This window comes from Harpia harpyja, chromosome Z (genome assembly GCF_026419915.1).
Source record: "Harpia harpyja isolate bHarHar1 chromosome Z, bHarHar1 primary haplotype, whole genome shotgun sequence".
NCBI lineage: Eukaryota > Metazoa > Chordata > Aves > Accipitriformes > Accipitridae > Harpia > Harpia harpyja.
Window position 1 is genome coordinate 90,629,402 of NC_068969.1, and position 22,085 is coordinate 90,651,486.

General features: G+C 39.1%; 1 protein-coding gene across 3 annotated transcripts in view; it reads right to left on the minus strand.

The window, feature by feature from the left end:
- AP3B1 (adaptor related protein complex 3 subunit beta 1) overlaps nt 1-11,507 on the minus strand; it is a 164,506-nt gene extending 152,999 nt beyond the window's left edge. Inside the window, exon 1 of one of the 3 annotated variants that reach the window (XM_052775967.1) lies at nt 11,311-11,505. In XM_052775967.1, the coding sequence (XP_052631927.1) occupies nt 11,311-11,441 (131 nt within the window). In that variant the 5' untranslated portion in view covers nt 11,442-11,505. Of the gene's footprint in view, nt 1-11,310 lie in introns of all 3 variants that reach the window. The other 2 variants (XM_052775968.1, XM_052775969.1) reach the window with 2 other exon arrangements.
- Between the last annotated feature and the right edge of the window lie 10,578 nt (nt 11,508-22,085).

Consider the following 22,085-nt stretch of genomic DNA (forward strand, 5'->3'; position numbering starts at 1 on the left):
TTAAAAGTAACAAATGCTGTTATTTCACAGACCTTTTCCTATTGCCGTCCTCCCAGCTCCCTGGGATAAAGGCACACCTCCCTCCGCATTAAGCTCTCCGGTTTTCTGATTTTGCTTCAAGCATGCTTGTGTTCATCTCTATATCCTCACACCCCGTTTAGCCACTCCACACAGTTTTCCCTCAGCTCTATATCCTTATTTCTGATATCAGAAATCAAATACTTGTTGGTTTAGGGTTGTACCTAAAATACCTTTAATGATTTGCCTTTTTTACCTTTTAATCTCTCTGTACGGTTCCATTTGTAATTAACTTTTTAGGAAGGCTAGCTTGATTTAACTTTTGGTAGCTCTGTTCCCACTGTTCTTGGCCACAGAGACAGCTTATATTCCTGACCATTCCTGTCCACCTATTCCTCACAGGATACCGAGTAAATCTCGGTTCTTTCAGATCAGCTTCAAGGACCCTGCCTGAGACTTTGCTCTAGTTGGATACAGAAATTTCAGAGACTTCTAATTCCTTCTGTTTAAGTCTTAATCCTTACCTTATAAGCTTAGCTTGTGAGAGAATCTATATGACAACAGTTATCAAAGTTACACAGCAGAAGACTTGACTTCATTTAGAAAGTTGCTTCTAGTCCTACACTCCTGCTTCCAGTTTCCTACTGCTATTTCACATAATCATGCACAAATTGAGATAGAGATATAGTAAAAGCTAAAGCACAGGACAGTATTACTAAATTGTGATCACGTAGTTCTCATATAATTGGTAGGAGGATGCTTCGGTTCCTTTGCACAACCAAGACAGCAACTACTTTTCAAAAAAGATAGTAACTCACTAAAGAATCAAGAAGTATTGCATGAATAACAACTGCTTAAGATTCAAGTCTGGGAATATATTTACCTAATTAAAAAATTAACAAAAAAGTTAACACACAAAAATAAGAATATGTCAAAAAATTTGCAAGTGAGAAAGTAGAAAATGTGGAAACAATAATTTGAACTTGAGGATCAAGTAGCAAAAGTGGAGGAAGTTACACAGCACAAGATTCAAGTACTTGCTGAAGACTACCTCCCAGAAGTTCGGAATGACAAAAACAGACAGTAATCACAGAATGAGTATGAGTTACCAGTGTAACAAATACAAAGAAAAAAGGCAAAAGGTGAGTTTAAGACGTTAAGACAGAAGAAAGAAGTATTTAATGATGAAACATATTTCTAACTGCTTATAGTAAATATTCTATCATATATCTCAAATTAAAACATTTTGAAATGTTAACAGGGAAGATACAAACCAGAGAAATTAAGACATAAAGACCTGCTTACAGCCAGCCTTGCTTTCCGAAGAGAAAAGCGGGGGGCGGAAGGGGAGGGAGAAAAAAATATAAAAAACCCCCACCAGTTCTTGATGAATCCACTTGGAAATTAATTGCTACATGACTGCTGTATTTTTTTTTTTAATCTTTTCTAACAAATTGTAATCCAGGATTAGCAAGCATTAGATACTTACAGAGTAAAATATCGCTCCATATATTCATATGGATCAGCAGCAGCAAGCCTTTTTTCTTCTACAGTTAGACATGGTTTCAGTGTAACCTCGAAGTTTTGCCCTTTAAGAGCAGATTTAATAGTGCAAGACACTTCAATTATTTTACCCAGTATTGTAGAATTTTGTTCTATTCTTTTAAGCACAGCATTTAAAAAAAAAAAAAAAGGGGATGACTGCACTCAACCAAGCTTGCCTGCTGAGACTGAGGTCTACTTGAAAAAAGAAGATCTTATTAAGTAACAGGATACCCACTCCCTTGATGTTTTAACTTCTAGAAACAAATATCCTATGCAGATTTCAAAGGTCATTTCCCTCCAAGAACAACTCTTATCAGCAGCCTCAATGAACAATGGGAAAGGCAAATGCACTTCAGTCTTTCATAATATAGCTTATTGTACAGTACAACAATATTTTCGTCTTCTGAGCATTAAGAAGATCTAAGGGAATTTCAATCCTTAAGTAAAATCCCTCAAAACAGAAAGCATAAATGCAAGCCTCACAGAGCTGTTCATGTTTCTATACTTATTAGTTATTCTAAAGTGACAGTTCTTCAGTACACAATGTTAGACAAACAATTTCTTTCTCACTTATGTCCACCTGCCAAGAGCTCAGAAAAAAGCAACTCTCCAGCTGCATCAATACCTTTGCCTCTCCCTGCTAAAACTTTGAGAGTAATTCTAGTCTTACAGAGTTAGGTACATATTACAGATGACTGAAATTATAAGCTTTACTACTTCAGCAGCAAAACCAGGTTTAAAGATGCCTAACCTGATAGTTTACAAATAATACGGAGCTATATTAAGCAGGACAGTAAAGGTCCCAACAACAATAGGTGCAATAAAACCTTTGTAAGAGTAAATATATTGCCTCTGAGCCCGTTTTCCCTAACAGAAGAGGTGAAATGACTTTCTGAGAGGGAAAAAGAAAAAACAGAAAGACTCCCACCTGTCTGCCCACTGCCATATCTAAGAACGCAATGAGACTTCCTAAGTTGTAGTCTAGTGTCTTAACCTCTATATAATATGGCCCCACTGTCCTAAAAAGTTGCCAGTTGAAAGCACTGGTATGGACTATAATTAGATATATTATATATTATACCCATACACAATGTGAACAGGCTATGAAATACAATCTTTATTATTTGCATATCATCTACCAAAAATGGCAATGAGCCAATTATTAATATATTAATGAATTAGTACTCAGCTGCCTTTGTAATCTTTACCACCACAGGCTTGTATTCCTCAATATAAGAATTTGAAAGCTAAGTGAGTGTAAATTAGAAATGCAAATTCATTGCCTAACTTTCTCCCATAGCAAGCATCACACATGACAGATCTGTGATGACACAATACGATGGACATCACCAAACACATCCAGAATAATACATTCTCTTTAAATCACTGGTCGAATGTTAAGCAGAACAAGATGATTTCTAACTTTCTTCTATGTTTTTATATTTTGTGATTGGAGCCTTTAAGATAAGATATTATTTTTGTCTTTCTACCTCAAAGCACTGCTTTCTTCATATGCCTTTGCACAAATTCTGGATACGATAGGGGTATAGATATGATGAGACCTATGATATGCCTACCGGTTATGATTAGTCTTATGGATGTTACTGTAAGAAAGTAAACAAAAAAACAACAGTTAGATTTTTCTAGTTCTCATTGTCTTTCATGCTCCCTCTACTCCCCTGCCATTAAAAAGAAAAAAACCAAACCTTACAAAAAGTCCACCCCAATGCCCCAAAATAAGAGAAAAAAAAAAAAAAAAACAACACAACCCCCCCCCCCCAAACAAACCAAAAACATAGAGCTTGACACTCAAGAGAACATACTGTCAAACTATTTTAACAATCTGGAGTCTTATGCCAGAAAGGACCCTGACCATTACGCTCCATGCTGATTACAGCAAACAGCAACTAAAAAACACCTCTGAATATGCTGTACTCTTGTCAGCACATACTTGGTCACTAAAACTGGCATCTTGCTCAGATTAAGACTAGGATTTCAGATTCCATTGAGCGACATTACCCGCTTTTACAGAAAACAAAAGAGGGTAGGTGTAACTGTATGTCACTGAGGTTTAAACCAGCTGTGTCAGTGATAAATCTGGGCCTCTCCCTCGGTTACTTTGTCTTCCTGCAGGAACTATCACAAACATTTAATTGCACTAAAATACCAATCCATATTCTGTGGCATATCGTTTGCCACTGCACCTACATATTCTGAATAACTGTTGTTAAGAGAACACTTACTCCACCCTGATAAGATATACACTTATTGTTATCTCCTTTTTAGCAACACTAGAAGATGAAACCCATAAATTGTCAGCATTTGCTATAGTTCTAATGTACCCAGATACTGCAAGAAGTCACCCACTAATCATAAGGCTTTCTTTGTAAAAAGCACAAGTTTCATGAGTATCAAAACTGCAACTGAAGCCCAGCTGGCAATGCAGCAATAATTCTTTTAGCTACAAAATCTTTACTCCTGGAAGTTTATCAGCCTGCTGTTTTACAAAATAAGAATTTAATTACAATTCCCCATGCCATTTGTATGCCCCAAAACCCGGGAACAGTTTTAATTACCTCTAAGAAAGAGGAAGGGATTTTAAACAAAAACTCATGCTGAGACAGAGGCTCTTCATATACAAGGACAGCATTGTGTTACTGCAAGGTAAGATAGAGAAAATGACAAACATCCACCACAAGGGAGGAAGCAAGCTTCACCAGTTCTGATATTATGGAACAACCTGTTACAGAACAGGAACAAAAGTTACAGAAGTCTCATTCAAGTGCTCCATCCACTGCATACTTTCAGTCACATGACATCAACTGCATTGTTCTTGCGTTCAAAGTCTTTAGGAGACTTCAGTCTGGATGACATACTTTTAACCACAGCATACTAAGATTTATTTTTTTTTTGCTTGCAGCACTGCAAAATGTTCCAATGTGAACTTTGAAATACTGTGAATGTTACCAGGTTTGAAGCAGAAAATCCACACTGACAGAGCAGCTTAACCTCTGGTCTTGGCACCTGAGTAGTAATGAAGTCTTATGGAAGGTCCCATGCCCCTCCCTGCCCCAATTTAAAAAAAAAAAAAAAAAATTAAAAACACCCAGTTTTTTTACATTATACCGGCACTGCAAAATCCTTAAAATAAATTGGCTTATTCTAGCTCAGGCTATTGTGTAAACTCTAAACAAGTTTGAATTTAACACTTAAAGAGGAACTGTAAATTGATTTCAGAGCCATATAACATGGAAGGTAAAACAGCAGCCAATACATGCTGCAATTTGAGTTTATTTTGCTGTTGATCTGAGGTCTTCCTCTAGCAGGAAATTAAGAAGTCTGAGTTGCACTGTGTTTCATCCTATACCACAAACTGTTTGAATGACATCTTGTGGTGCTATTCAGTATTGCCATCCTCTTCCATTGTAACACTATTTACATCTATTGCCAATTCACCACACCAACATAGAATTCAACTATTATTTCAAGGGAGACTCAAATCATTTGGCTATGTAGCTGTACTGTGGTTTAAAGGGAAATTGAGATAAGAAATAATCTCTTTCATTTTAAGCCACTCCTAATTTTTCAAATCAAACACACTACCCAAAAAGCACACTCGATAGTTTTAAAGGATAGACAGTAGAGGTGTGAGGAAAACCAGGATAACTATAGTATCCTGTAAGGCTGAGAGCCACAGAAATGAACACAACCAGTTATAGTCTGACCAGCAACATAATTTAACTCATTGAATGATTGCTCTGCCACTAGATTCTCAAAGCACTTGCCATCTGGATGATTTAGGTACAGTATCATCCTTCTCACTGAGGAAACATATAGAAAAGTGTAAAGTTAAAACTGAATAAAGCATCTTCCCAGTTCCCTGTTGTGAACAATGCTTGAGCAACTCAGTGCATGAACACCAGTAAGTTGCTGCTACCACTAAAATTAATGCAGATATATAAACAACCTACATTTCAAAAGCTCTAACCAGATGGCAGCTAGTATGACAAGCAGTTTGAAACCCTTTCTGGAGAGGACTGCAATTTAATCCAAGATTATCTGTTGTCAGTAGAGTAGTTGTAGACACTACTTTACCTAGCAACAAGAAAAGTTGTCTGAAAGGCTGAAAAGTACCAATCTTGCAACCCCCCTGCATACAACCTCTTCTGACAGTGCCCACACTACCGATGCTGCAGGGAAACTTCTGCAAAATGCTTTTATATGCCAAAAGAATTCTGGTTTTCTTGAAGTGAGAAAACTACCGCAGGGTGGCATAGACAAGAATAGTCTTCAGAAAAGCAGAACTAAGAAAATCCGGAATTCCTTGCAAGTGTCAGCCTTATGTTATAACAGTGTTACAGATGTTAATGCCATTCAGGATGCAGATCATAGCAAGCATCTAAGGCAAATATATGACAACATAATAACTATGCAGAAACCACAGTGAAGACCTTAAACTATAAAACTTGCCTTTCTGAGGAAATAAAAAAGCCTCAAAAAAATTTAATGACTACATTACAGAGTATCACAGCAAATCAACAGTTCATTGCTTGCATGCTCGTATGTGCCAAGTGCATGGCAATAAGAATACATTCAGTGTGTGTCACTTCCCATCAGATCTGACTGATTTCAGCTGGAGAAGTGCTCTGCAATAGTATGTCTATGTTCATATACTGCATTTAGTTCCTATCCTGGTACTGACTACAGGGTTCAGATTTTATCTTGTAGAGTCATCAGTTCATCCAAACCATTCATCTTTGCGGGCTTGTACATTCTACTGAAACTGGCATATCACCACATTAGTGGGCATAGCTCCATGATAACAGATGGGGAAAGAAAGTAGTTGTGCCAATGAGCTAGTGGATGCATCAAGTTTGAATATTAGGGCTGGCGTCTCCTCCAAGAGTTTCACAAATGGCAGTCTATGTACAAGCTTTCCATGACTGGTTGAACAGGATATGCCAAGGCAAAACTAGATCAATTTAAGACTCCAAGAACATCTCTGGCAGCTGTTGAAAGCAAGTTTTTAGCTCTGATGAATTTGGAAAAGTATTCTGCACAGAGAATTGGGAAATGAGGATCTTAATGAAATCACCACCTTAGATCAGCTCTCTGCAAAACAGGCTTGCAAATCTTAGCAAAAAAAAATGGGTTTGCAGCCCTGCTGAGTTTTCTGATGAATAGCTCAACAGAATGCATAAGCCAGATCTGCAGGAAAAAAGTCTAATAAATTACAAATGTATTTTGCTTGGCAGGAATACAGTTTAAAGATGCAAATCAGTAAAGTTGAAAATGCGTGTTATAAATTTTGCCATCTGCTTCAATACTGTACTTATCAATTGATATCTACTGATGTTACATGTGGTTCACCTGTAAATTTTTACATTTGGTTTAGATATAGCAATATCTAGTTTTATTGCTGAAACTGTATCATTTCCAAGAATGAAATGTTACTATATTTTAATATTAAATGCAGGTAAATTTTGTCTAAAATGCAATTAATATAGATGAAAATCCTCTGTCCACCTGCAATTAACTGTAGATAGCAATAGTGCACCCTAGTGTACGCAATTAACGTGATTCTGTGTTACTAATTATCTCTCCAGGTTTTCTTAGAAGTTGGGAGGTCGTTAGACTATTCATCCCTCTACACAGAGCAACAGTACATAGCGTAACTATAAAAATATCCTATTAACTTAGGTGACGTGCATCAAATGGTATCTCTCCACATTATACAGATGATTTTGATGGTCTTCCAAGTAGGCAGTGGTTATTTCACAGATTCCATCAATCCAGGCCATGGATAAATAGCTTGAGGTCCACAGGCTGGATTCAGCTTGTCCATAAGACTTACATGACCCCTTGGCTCTTACAAATATCCTGCTGAAAACTCCTGTTACTGGCAAAGACTTATCTGCAGACCATTTCCATTATTCTGGTGGCTCACAATCTGACCCTTTTTCTTCTTTTTCAAACATGTGGGGCATGTGAATGATGTACATCTGGAGCACTTAGAGTGACCTATGTCTGGAATATAACCAGTTCACAGAGAACCGTCAAGACTACCTACCTGGACACACAAAGAAATTCCTAAAATGTAACTATACAAATTGTATAAAGGATTACCATACACGTCTCATAACAAGCATGGGAGAGGGAGAGGGGAATGAGAGGAACAGGCATCTCCAGCCATGCAATGGGGCCCATTCCACACAAGAAGGTTTAGACTGATTCATCTCAGGTACATAAAAGATCTTTTAATTATTCAATTATTGAGATATTTAATGGAATGAACACAATGTTTCCATTCTCTGAACATGAGATCCACCTCTGACATATTCAAAGTGATTTAACTAACCAAAAGGCTTTTTAAAAGAAATACATACCAAATAGGCAAGTTATATTTGCTTCTTCAGTCAGGATTCAATACTCACAGAAAAAGCCAGCCCCAATCTCATGAATTTGTTGTGAAATCTCTTATTCAAGAACAGTTTCAGTGTAGTCAAAAACTGTAAGAAAACAGTTTTATGTACATGTTGTACGTAATAATAATTTATATAATAGAGGTTAGAAAAACTTCCTCTTCTCCTCACTTCTTTTGTCCTGAACATTTACACAGTTACCTGATAGAAGCAGACCAAAGTTGTATTTTTACAACCTCTATTTCTTTTTTCACTGCATTGGATACATACACTATATTAACTAATGAGAAACATACTATTTGCACATGGTACATGCAACCCATTGCACCTTGTTTATATTAAGATAACTGTTGATAACATTTCAACAATTTTTTTATCTTTATTGATCTTCTAACAGTCAAACTTTCCACTTACTCAGGTTTAAGGTGTCACCGTGACAGAAGTTTCAAGGCACTGAGATATTTTCAATACTGATAGCACATGTTTCAACAAAACCACAATACTAACATGTTGAGAAAATACTACATTCATTAACTGAATTGAAGAGTCTATTTGTAATTGAAAGTTAATGAATAAATCATAGAATTGCTAAAAGTAAAAACCAGCAGCTTTAGTTGGAGAATAAGACACATGGGCTTTTGACACCAAGGGATGCTCAGAACTTTTAGATAAGTACTCCAGCCGAGTATTTCTACTGAAATGCCAAAAAAAACCCCAACAGTTAGGACAAATAATTTATATTAAGTCAGCTTTAGATTTCAGTTTTAAGTCTACTGATAGTCATTTGTGCCTCTGTGTGCAACTTGTCATAGACCATTCTATATAGCAAATGCTGCAAAACTGAAGACAATCTACCCTAATAAACAATTTGTTTATTTCAGAAGCATTTTGGCTTACTTCCTCTTCACGACAAACAGAAGAAGACAGAAGACAAAGAAAAGAGACATAGGTTTTTTTTAAAGGAAGTGTCTACAGTAATATCTTGATATTTATACTTTAACCACATGATGTTGTTCAGATTAACTGGCAACAGGCAAGTGCAGGCCTCTGGTCCAACAGTTACTGCAGCAACATTCTGGGCCGTATATTATATATCTGCCCCTCTGCTGAGAAGGAGTACTTCTTGTAACATCAGTAGGACTAAGGAAGAATCTCCCTTCCTCAGCAACAAAAAAAGTTTGCCAAGCACTGAAACACCACAATGATATGGGATATAAGCATACCTAAGATCATATTCAGCAGCGTTCAGTGACAATTAAGAGAGATCAATGAACAAACTCTGAAAAACCATAACAGTAATTTTATTTTCACCAGTGGAATACCCCACTATCCCCACACTTTAATATGCAAGATGCAGAGACACATCTTGCACTTCTGTATTTCCAGTATGGAGGGATCAGGTCTGCCCAGTTTAAAGAACACAAAAGCAAACCACCAAAAGATACTATGTCCTACATCTGGGCTACAGTCCCTGTTCTAAGAAGGTTTCCATTTTAGCTCTAAGGAAAGAAAATTTTGTTTGCTTCTCAATAAGGAGGTTTTGGGCTATCACCAGTGTGGACTATATGGCATACATGCTATATGCTTGATAAATGACTACTGCATTTTCCAAACAGACTGCAACACAGTCTGCTTTTCTAATAACCCTCACTTGCAGTACAGTGGCTTTTTCACACTACACAAATTTCATAATCTTCCCTTCACAGTGCCTGTTCCTCAACTATCCAATCCATTCTCAGAGCTTACACACACAGATTTGAACCATGGATAAATTCCTATTTCGACATGAACTTGTTTATCAGCTACAAAAGACCACAGAGATCAACGCCTGCTTTCCTCTCAAGTCCTTCCTTTAGAGGATGGATCTCTCCCTCCCTGTAAGTGTGAGAGCAAGTCTGGAAGAGCAATTAATTAATAAGGCATGCATGCATACATATCACAAGCTATTCTTGTTCTTCCACACAAAGACAATCATATACATACATGTGTACAAAACATCTCAGGACCCTAAAGCTGACCATTGGGCAGCCTCAGGCAGAATAGAGAGCTATACTTCACCTGCAGAACAGTCTGAAGTCTAGGATTAAATGACTTATGTAGAGAATTATGGCCACGACCAACGATCAGGGTACCCCCTTTGTGGAAAAGAAGCAGCAAAACAATGGTTAAGAAATAAAGTGCAAAGTTGTTTCTTTGGAAGGGGTCAGGAAAAGAAGGGTGCAAACAACATAAATCAGCTACAACACTCAAGTCAGCACAGGGGCACCCATGCTAGAGCAGTGAAAATTTTAACTGGAACAATGAAAAAGCAAAGTATTTAGTGGAATAGCAGGGGAAGAGAAATGTGGCTTGTCTGGCAAACTGAGGAGCCCTATCAGCTGCTGTCTCACAGAGCTAAGCATCAGAGTGACAGCAGCTTCACGTCGTTGTGATTTACTTTGGTGTGGCACAAAAATAAACACATCAGCGGAGGTTTCTAGAGCATGGATGTTCTCTTTGTGCAGAACAATCAAACTGAAGAAGAAGGGATTGATTTTCTAATGTACATGAGACCTTAGTTTATGGTGCTTTTTATTGGTTGCTCTCAGAATAGATTTCCAATTTGTTCTAGGATACAATTCCAGCTTAGCAAACCTCTTGATCCTTCCACTTAGACACATTTTTTTTTTACTCTCCAATTCACTTGTCCTTTAAGGAGCTGAAGGCTTTCTATGCCAGTGCACTTCAGCTGTTTTTTTTTTCTTCCTCCTTCATTTCCTCATTTTGACTTCTGACCGAGACATAGCCCTGTTAACACCCACTTCGAGCTGGCTGCCTCGCCATGATCAACTACACTTCCAACTACAACTCCCACAAATACTTCTAAGCACTTTGGGGTTTTTTTAAATACATTTGAAGTCAAAGTGAAACTAATGCCAGCGTGGTTAGCTATCAAAACAGAGGAAAAATGATATGGACTTTTTCAAACAAACCAACAAAAAAACTTCACAAGTTACCCATTCCGTTATGAACACCTTAAAGGTAAACAAGCGAACTTTTCCACCGAGTCTCGAGGGGGTAAAAGCGGGCAACCGAGGCACCGCTTCCCCGCCACGGCCCCCTGGAGCTGCCCCTGCCCGGGAGAAGCCCGGAGGCCGCACTCCTCGCCCCGCCGCCCGGCCCCCGCGGGGCAGGGTCCCGCCAGCCCAGCACCGCCCTAACGCCCACGGAATCGGCCACCGCTCGCCCGCCCGCCCGCCAACCCCGAGCGGGGCCCGCCCGGACGCCGTGGGACGGGACCCCGCCACCCGGCCCGGCCGGGCCCGGCCCGGCCCGGCCCCCTTACTTCTTGGTGTCGCTGCTGAAGAGCCCGAAGGCCGCGGGAGCCGAAGGGGTCGCGGTGGGCACCACCTCCTGGGCCAGCTCGGACGCCGCCTCTCCCCCCTGCTCGCTGTAGCTGAGCCCGCTGCCGGACATCCCGCCGCCGTTCCCCGCCCGCTCCGCAAAACTTACCGGAGCGGCACGCCCGAGCCCTCCCCCCGGAAGCGGCGGGTACGCGCCAGCACGGCGGGGCGGGCAGGTCGGTCACGCGGCGGGAGGCGGGGCCGGCCGCCCGGCCGGGGTGGAACTGCCCCTGCCCCTGCCCCTGTCCCTGCCCCTGCCCCTGCCCCTGCCCCTGCGGCCGGCTGCTGCTGCTGCGGGGGCTGCTCTGGCGGGGCCCGGACTGGACCGGACCGGACCGGGCCGGGCCGGCGTCGCGGTGCGGCGGGCTTTGCCGCCCGGCCACGGGGCGGGGGGGGGAGCCGCGGCGCCCACAGGAGGCAGGCAGTCGTCTCCCCGCCGCGGAGGGCTGCCTCGGGACCGCTGCCGCTTCCAGCCTCGCCTCTTACCGGCCCCGGTCTCCCTCCCGTCCCATCCGGCGGCCCCGCAGGGCCCGGCAGCGGGCGAGCGGGCCCCGCGGAGCCCAGCCTCGCTCCTCGCCCCTCCGGGGGAGCTCCGGGAGAAGCTGTGTCAGCGCCCGGCTGCAGCAGCCGGGCTGCGACGGGAGCCCCGGGGCCTGGCTTGCCCTGAGGTAGAGAGAGCCAGGCTGCTCGGGGGGCAAGCTTTGCTTCCCAGCCCTCCGCTCTGCCTGGGGCACAGCCGTTTGAAATACAAAGCATGGCCTCTAGCATCAGCTCGTTTGTGGGTTCTAGTGATCGTACTCCGGGTGTACTTGTCTCCCAGCAACTGTCGGTACCTCGCGCTGACCTCCACGCGCGGTATTATGGTAGTAGTGGGATAGCCTGGACTAACAGCAGCAGCTTACGGACGGGAGGCCATACAATTTAAAAGGATAGTTGTCTGAGGAAAGTTTCTCCTAATTTCTTTTTACGATCTTCTTTCCCTAGATGCATCTCTCCCCCCTCCCCCGAGGAATAATCCAATCCGTGTTCATTAAAATGCCCTTGTATCCGTCTCCTGACATAACTTATATTAGCGGAGTCCAACCATTTCCAAAAGGTTACAGTTCACAATCAATACTTTTTATCTTGCAGAGAAAAAAAAAGGGGGGCAGGGGGGAATGGATTGTCATTTTCTGAAGCAGCTTTTTGACTTGCTTGTCTTTCAGCATTGTCTTGTACATTTCTGATTGAGGCCGAGTCATTACCAAGCAAATAAACTTGACGAAAGGGGTTACCAATACAGGATTTATTAAGAGTGCAGCGTCTGCTATAAGGGCAGTTGTCCTCAATAGTTGCCTTCTATGGATGCCAGCGTTTTGGTTTTGTTTATAATCTCTCACAGCTTTTTTCATTGGAGGACTGTTTCTTGACAGTGATAGCTTAAGACTGTAAAAGTCCCAGTGTGAATATTCTTGACCATCACCATTGTACCTGTTAGTTCTTTAGACCTCCATTTTTGTCCTGCCCCTTGCATTGTTTACAGTAACAGCCATCATAGGTTTTTTTCCCTGTAGATGGAAATACCTCCTTATAACTACCACAAACGGTCACAGTAACTGTTGATACTTTTCCAACAATGTGACCTCAGGCGGACACCTCTCAATCATACCAAGTCAGATGACATCCTATACCATGAGTGTTAAAGGATCAAAAACCAGAGTAGACTGCTGGAGAATTGGATTCAAACCAGACAAAAATGGACACTTCCTTCTCTCCTAAAAGTTTAAGATGTTGCTGTGATCTGCAGGGAGATCTGAGAATTCATATCAGCAGTCTTTAGAAATTGTCTCTGTTTTTCAAACCATGCATTAATTTCAAAATGTAACGGTGAGAGCACTTGAACTTTGGTCCCAAACATGGTTATGTTTACATGAAGGGGCCCCTGGCTTACATCTTTTATTTTTGTATAAGGCACATATAGTGTAGGAAGGGGTAACAGATACTAGGCCAAGTCCATAGTTTGTCAGGTAGATCTGTTCTAGTTTCTCTTAAGCCTGCCTGCCTGTTCTCTGAAGCAAGAGGTTTAAACTGCTTGCTTCTTTGTATAAATCTATAAAATAAGTATTTATTGTTAGCAATAAGAAATATCTTAAGTACAACAAACTAATTCTTTCATTATTATGTATATCACTTAAAAAGTAATCTTAGAGGAAAGACTAACAGAAAAAGAGAACAGTAGACTTGTAGAATATTTCAGAGAAATTTGTGGGAGTACAAACCTGGGGAAAAGCAGAGAAATGGACTATTGAGGTAGATGATCATGGGACTGTGATAAGAGAAGAGAAGCAAATAATAACAGTGAAGCAGATCTTGGAAGGGCCTTGAAACTGGGAACAGAAAGTAAATATTAAATGAAGATTTATTAAGTACCATTAAACAGTCCTATCAGGAAGGCTAGCTATAAGCTCTTGCTATCAGTTCTTGCTACCTAGTTTTAGCCTGAAATATGCCACAACTGTTTTACAGATAGCCTTTTCCTGGCTATATTAATTCTTCAAAATCGCCGTGCAGTGATAATGTATTTGCACATTGAATTTATACCTGTACAAAATTATGTCAAAATTACTTAATTATTAAACACAAAATACTACCAAATCTAAATTCTCCACTTACATTCATTGATTACAATATTCTATATTTCAAGTTTTTGTGCAGCATAAGAATAGTAACAGACAAGGCTTAAAACAGGGAACATAGAAGGCTTTTGCTTCTCGGTTTTCCACTCATCATGTTTCTTTCTGAGAGCATTTCACCTCCATGATTCATACCATCTTCCCAAATGCAACTTCTATAGTATCTGGTAAATTGCATAGTTTCTTACTCTTCCATTCATAGATGTAAACAACTATATAATATGTGATATATGGACATAGCTTTTAAAAGTTAATCACACTGAGCAATAACTTCCAAGGCACTATGGAAGGGAAGATTTATTTATATGGATAAATACATATGCATTTTCATAAAAACTTACTATCTTGTATATACATATGCATTTAAGGCGAAAAAAGATTCGTGTTACTCAACAAACTGTGGTTTTGTAATTCAAACAAACATTAATTTTGCTTAGCTTTCTGAACCATTTACAGAAGATATTTTGCAATGTTTTTACAAAGTTATATCCATTTTGTGGTCTTTTAAGCTGAGCTGGGCTGCCGTGTGCTTATTTGGTGCCCTCTTGTGGCTCAGATTATTAATATGTTATTTGTGATTAAAAAGACAAGATGCATTGGTAAGGAAACTCATTTTTAATGAAATTCGAGCTCTGTATAACAGAAATGTCAAGATATTAAATGCTTTGCTCATATTTTCTATATTGCTGATAGTTTCTGATATACCTAAAGTGTGCTGGTATTGCAGATCCTACACAAATGTGTAAGAGTTTTGACTTACAATTTTTTTAGTAAATGTCATTGATGAAGGATAAGAAATTATACAATACAAACTTCTGAATATTAAGATTTTTTCATTCAGTAATGATTTAGAAATCTGATGTATAATCAGTTACTTTAAAATGAAGCATGGAGAACTTGTTCCCTAACCTGGAATAATGGGGTTTCAGTCTGAGACATGAACTCAGCTGCTAGTATTCCTGAGTAGGTCAGGAAAATTCTTACGCAAATGAGAAAACTAATGGATCCAAAAAAAACCTTGATCTGCCGCTCTCAAGTTGAATCTAGATTTGGGACTGGAATAAAAGCAAACCAGTGTTCTTTCAAAAGCACCTCTTCTCCATTCCTTCTTAGCAGAACTGGCTACCATATTATCCACAGGAGCTGCTCACATACAGCCTGTTGAAATGAGGAGACTCCAAATCCTATTCTGTTCCTTCCGCTCTTATGTAAACTCTAAAATTACACAATATGTGTCTTCTGGCTTCATCAACTAACATTCCTTCGAACGGTTATGAAGATTTTGGTTAAATGTTGGATAGGAAAAGTAGAAAGCAAAAAGCAAAAGTGTAGAACACAAAAGAGAAAATGTTTGAAAAATAAAACAATTCTTCAATTATATGACTTCTTTGTAATTTCTTCAAGCATAAACATGCAAAACAGGTATTAGTAGAATTGGAATTATAACTTTCATGTATATATAAAATTGGATTTTACTTTTAGATAGAGAATATCTTGCAATTACAGAGATCAAGATTATATTCAAAACTATTATAGAAATAAAAAATCTCCAAATGTAAATAAAGCTAATGGAATAAGTACTCTTACACTTTTGTACTGTGTCCTGGTTTCAGCTGGGATAGAGTTAACTGTCTTCCTAGTAGCTGGTACAGTGCTATGTTTTGAGTTCAGAGCGAAGAATGTTGATAACACTGATGTTTTCAGTTGTTGCTCAGTAGTGTTTAGACTAATGTCAAGGATTTTTCAGCTTCTCATGCCCAGCCAGCGAGAAAGCTGGAGGGGCACAAGAAGTTGGCACAGGACACAGCCAGGGCACCTGACCCAAACTGGCCAACGGTGTATTCCATACCATGTGACGTCCCATCCAGTACAGAAACGGGGAAGTGGGGGGCAGGGATTCGCCGCTCGGGGGACTGGCTGGGTGTCGGTCGGCGGGTGGTGAGCAATTGCACTGCGTATCATTTGTACATTCCAATCCTTTCATTATTGCTGTTGTCATTTTATTAGTGTTATCATTATCATTATTAGTTTCTTCTTTTCTGTTCTATTAAACCGTTCTTATCTCAACCCACGGGTTTTGCTTCTTCTCCCGATTTTCTCCCCCATCCCACTGGGTGGGGGGGAGTGAGTGAGCGGCTGCGTGGTGTTTAGTTGCTGGCTGGGGTTAAACCACGACATACTGATATCATACCTGCTGTGTTTAATGATAATTAAAATCCGTGTAAGATCCAAAGTGAATTAGTCCTCAAAACTTTCACTATAATTGAAAAGATTATTTGTTAATTCTTCATTATTTAATCATCCCAGGTATTTAAATATCATACCATCAAATACCATATCAAAGTAGGAAACCTGAATTAACTTGCAACAAATTCCCAGTCATACGTAATGCTCACAGAACTCAAGTAATGATTTTAAAATGTTCAAAACAATGTTAAAATTTTTACTGCACTCTATCCTAATTTTAAAAAATACATATTGCTACAGAATGAGAAAATTTCTTGTCTCTCCAAAGATTTATCTTAACTAGGAGAAGAAATTCAGGGTGTGGTGGGTTCTCTCAAATACCCCAGCTGACCACAACTACCTTTCTAATGCAGTTACAAGTTACAGATTCGCTCTCGATCTACCTTGTTCATGTCAATTCTAGGTTTCCCCCTTGATCTGTTGGAATACCAACTATAGGCATGGGTTTGCTAGTTTATCGTCTGCTTTTCTTAATCTAGACAAGCACAGGGTCTAGCTAAGTTAGAACAAAATATTTAACTGTTTTAAGTAATGCAGCTTAAATAACTTTTTAAAACCTTGTGCCTATACAAACAATTTATACTGTAACATATCTGGCTGGATGAGGTTACTGGGTTGAGGTCAGCTCCAGACTTCTTCAGGAATTTGCCTTAATGGACAGAATAAAACAGAGGTTTTTCTGCCTTTATTAGTATTTCACAGTTTGCTAGTTAAAGTTTGTAAACTAGCACATTTATTTAAATATTTTTTTAAGCTAGTTTGGATTAAAGGCTTTAAGAAGGAGGTACATGTACATGGTTCATGTGTTTATTATAACATCTCTTCTTCTTTATTGTGCTGTCTCCTAGCCATTATCTAGAAACTCCACTGAGTTAGGCTGCCTTTGAAATACATGCCATACTGGGTCCTGAGTTTTAAAAGAAAATCAAGCTGCACTTCATAAGGAAGTTCAACCTTCATGTTTCTTGTGTACCTTCACATCCTCCATGTTTTACCTTCAAATTGTACTAGAACAGATAATACATGTTTGTATTTGCTTTGTACTGGTACTGTGAGTTGTTTGGCAGAAATAAAGGGATGAATATTCATAGAAAGAATGGCAGGATGATTAGATCTTAGAGTGTGTCTGTATCTTCCAGTCAGTGTACAGAAATACACATCTGTCCTAAAGAACTTCTATTCAGTTCTTGAATTTTGAATTCAGTTTACTGCTGAGTAAACAGGAGTTACAATACATACAACAATAAAAAGATAAATTAGGCAATTTTGAACAACTGGTCCATAAGCAGGGAGAAGGCTAGATGTAAGCACATTGTGACTTCCTCGGCATGGGGTCAACTATGCATCAGTCCTGGTATAGATTACAGTAGTAGGGGAACAGGTTTTACTGACGTTGAATGAATATAGCATCCAAATACTTTCCACTGTAGCTGGAGCACAATGTCCTTCAAACATACCACCTTCTTACTTCTGCAGCATTCAGCATGTATCCTGTCCCATGGGGTAAGAAAAGACCATACAACAAAGAAGTCCCTGTCCAAGGAGATTTAACTTCTTTTCTAGCATTTTTGTGCAATTTGAGGACACAAACTAATCATACTGTAATAGAAGCAGACCCATAATGTAAAAATAAAATATAAAGTGGAGCCTGGCATTAAATAATAGAGAAAAGGGAAAAAGTTCTTTTTAGAAATGAGAATGAGCAAAAATGAGAAATGAAGGCTCAGAAAAACATGATGGCTCTTTGAGGTGGTAGGGATCACAGAAGACAAAATTCTTTGCCAGAATGTAATAGGATCTTGTGGGGAGTCTTTTACTGGAGGAGTAACAAAGTCAGAAAATAAAGGCGCGATGCCAAGAAATGGTTACTGCTCACATTTTCCTAAGGGTGAAACACTTATATTACTTAGCCTATCAGATTTTTTTTTAATGTATGATAATTTGTAAATGGTTTCTGGAAAGAACATAATGAACTGGCTAAGAATCAGGTCTGTAAGCAATTGCTACACTCAAGTGCACTTGTGTATGAAAGGGGTGAAAAGGCCAATAAATTATTTTCCTGGCAGATCAAGAATGAGGAAGTTGAAAGATTTATCTTGGAAGTAACACTGGATACACAGAAGATAATTTCAGACAAGGGAAAAGAAAAACCCAGCCTTTTTTTGCCAGAGACGCCCCTTGCAGTTGTGTCTGAATAGCGACCATTCCTAACCTTGAACTCCAAACGCCATGGAAATGTGTGTTCTTGTTGAACAATATATCTGGCTTGTCTTTGAATGAGATAAGGGTTTCTCAGCACCCTACAACTGTGATTCTAAAGCTAACTCACTTATTTCGTCAATTAAATCTGAAGCTTTTTTCCTATAATTAACAGTTATCTCTCAGACAAGATGTATATCCTGTTTCTTAAAAAAAAGTAGGGAATCCAGAGCAAAGAGAATTTATGTGAAAATTCTCCTTCTTAAAAAAATTATATATATTTTTATAATTATAAAAGTATAATTACATTTACAATTATGTTTAATTTAATTACTTTTTCATTTAATATTAAAATTTATTTATAAGTATGATCTTATAATTATATTAAATTTAAAATTCTGAATTTATAAAATAATTAAAAATAATTTTACATGAAAATTTTTGTGAAAATATCAGACTGTGTCTCTGGTATTTATTCTTTTTACTGATTAGGCACCTTATTCACTTCTTCAGTGCTACTGAATCACTGTAAAATACATAATTTTTTCATACTTCTAAGAAGGAACTTCCTTAAAAGTTATGTGAAGAAAAGTAGATTTCTCTCATTTATTATTTTAAAGACTACAATAAAGGAAATACAGTGCATATTTATAAACTCTTATTGTTAAAGCTATTTTGCATGTGAATTCACAACCCTTTTTTTATAATGTAGGCTGCATTTAAATACAGAATATTTGTAGTCAGTTCTGGTCAGTACATCTCATGATGTACTTAACAAAACTTGAAGTGATACAGAGAGATTGAGATAAAGGATGACTTACATATGAGAAAAAAACCTAAGTAGACTTGAACTCTGTGGCCTAGAAAAGAGACATTTGATAGAGATCTATCGGTTTTATGATAGAGCTCTATAAAGTCATGAATCGCAGAGAACATGACTCATTTTCTCATCTGCTAGGAGGCATCAAATGAAACTAGTAGATTGTAGGTCCAAAATAAAGGGATTTATTCTTCCTAGAGCACAACTGAAATGTGTATTTTAATAGTTGCCATGGGATATTGTTGATGGCAAAAGTTTTCATGAGTTCAAAGAACAAGAAGACAAATTAATGGAAGAAAAGGTTATTAAATACAAAGATAACATCTCTGGCTCAGGAAGTTCCTGAACCACAAGTTTATTACAGAGAAGTACCATTACATACTCTCCATGTTCTGATACTCTTCCATAATAATCTGGTACTAGTCATACTTAAATGTAAGTATTTGGGGCTAGATGGACCTTTGCAGGTGCAACTGTTCTTATGTGATATATTTCAGTTGACTATTCCTATTGCAGCTATGTAAATGTGTGGATATCCTGCTGCCTTGTAACACAGTTCAGCAGTTAAATGTGAAACTGCAAGTAATAAGGCAAGTTTGTACAAACCACTCAGGAGTGCTCTGTGGAGTACAAACAGCCCATACACTGCAGCTAGGAGTTTCAATGCAATATGAAACAATTAATATGAACAATGAAAAAAATTAGCACATGTATTATCTAGTGGCATGGTTCAACTTCCACAAAAGATTTGCAGTGCAGCAGAATGGGAATTAAATTCATGCTATCTTACTGTTTGTTTCCTTTTCTAAGAAACGGGAACACACCAGTCTACACCATCTGCAGCTGAACAATGCCATGTATGAGGCAAGTCAGGCTACGTGTCCCATTCTGATCACACAAGCTGAAACTTTAGTGAGGCTTCCTGTTTATTTGAGAGAAAAACAGAAACATCCTTTGTTTTCAGTCTTATTTATTCCCTCAGGTCTTGCTTGCCATTTCTGCCTTTGAAGTTCACTCCTGCCAAACCACTGTGATCAGTCTTTAAAAATGCTAAATGTTTATAGGGCTATTATGGCTATCTTTAAAATGTACTTGAGATGTTTTATCTAGGATGACCCATCTGTTCTGCTCTCAGGGACACCAAGCCGCAGCTTGCTGGTTGTCTGGTCCTTCAATTGTAACACTTTGGTGCTGCACGGTTATTAGATCCAGTGCTCCACAAAGCAGTTCACTCCTTCTAATCACTTCAGTCAAAACAGCCAATATGACTTACACAGAAATTCTTTTTTCTCTGTGGCAGTAAACTACGATCCAGGTTTTTGTTTCAAGATTCCAAGCTACTTCAGTGATTCATTCTCCTATGAAAGAAATATGAAATAAGAAGACGATGCTGAAGAGGCAAAATCCTATTTTGCCTTCTATACCTCTTTGTTCCATAACTGAACTCAAAAGAGAAAAGCTTTCTTTGGAGACAGGAGTATTACTCAAACATTAGACAAGCAACTAGCAACTAAGAAGAGCAGAGGTCCTAGACGTAATATACTTCCTTTCAAACCTTGATAAAGTGATTTCAAGATTTGCCAATATGTCATGCAAACCTTCTGACACCATTCTCAACAGAAAATTCTGCTTCTATGGCCTTTGATGTCTGCATTTCTTCCTTCTTTTTATCATTAGCAACTAAATAATGAAATGTTAGTTAAAGACGACAGCTGCATTTCCATTATCCCCTTTTACTGGTTGTTCATCAGGGAAAAATAGTTGCTTGTTACTGGTCTGAGTTCATACCCAATAATCAAGGCTTTTCACGCTTATGTTATTTGAACAAGAAATTGATGGGACAAGCAAAGTCAAAGTAATAGCCAGTGTTGTACAAAAGGAGCAGCTCTACAGGAACACTCAAAAGGAGCGTCAACTATTGTGAAACTGCAAAACTGAGCATGCAGCACAGATGAACGTGCCACACTAGTCTGGATAGTGGGCGTATGGGAGTGGGATGAGGAATGCAGTTGGGACAACAGGGAATACCACACCTACACAATGGCCAGAGTGGTCTGCATCTGGCTCTCCTCAGCTGAGCTTTGTGTATTGGGCTTTGCTTCTGGGACAGAAGATAACGCTGAGCATTGGAGAGCATTACCCCACCCACGCACATGTTCACTTAGATGTGGGCTTGGGGGAACTGGGGAAAATGGAAGGACCTGAGATTTCACCCTTGATACCAACAAGCCTTCATTCTGCTTTGAGAAAAGCATTTCTTTGATGCAGCTTTTTATACAACGTCCTATTCCCTGAAAACAGAGAGACAAAGACCAAATAGCAGTTTCCTTCTGCACAGTTTCCAAGCCACTTTTTCAGCAAATCCAGGGCCCTAGAAGTCCTCTTTCTATATTCATTCAGGCTCCCATTCACACTTGCTTCTTCTGATGGCTGACAGCTTTCTGCCTCTTATCTGCATTTTACCAGTCCAGTTGTTTGCTTAAGTGCTTGATTTTCAAAAAAGATAAGCACTTACATCTTTTTCAGCAAAAATTAATTTAAGCGGAATCAGTACCTTTAAAAGCAGGCTACTTTTACCCAAGCCCTTGCTAATGAATTGAAGTGTCTAAATTCAGGCACTCTCATTTTAAGGGGTAGGCAGTTACAAACACCGAAACAGACAACACCAGGAAAACACTTCTAAATGGAGATTAACTTCCAGGCTTCCTGAAACACCAATAGGTTTAAGCTTTAAGCTACATAAGAACTGAATAGTTTGGCTGCCTAAGGACATCCCTTC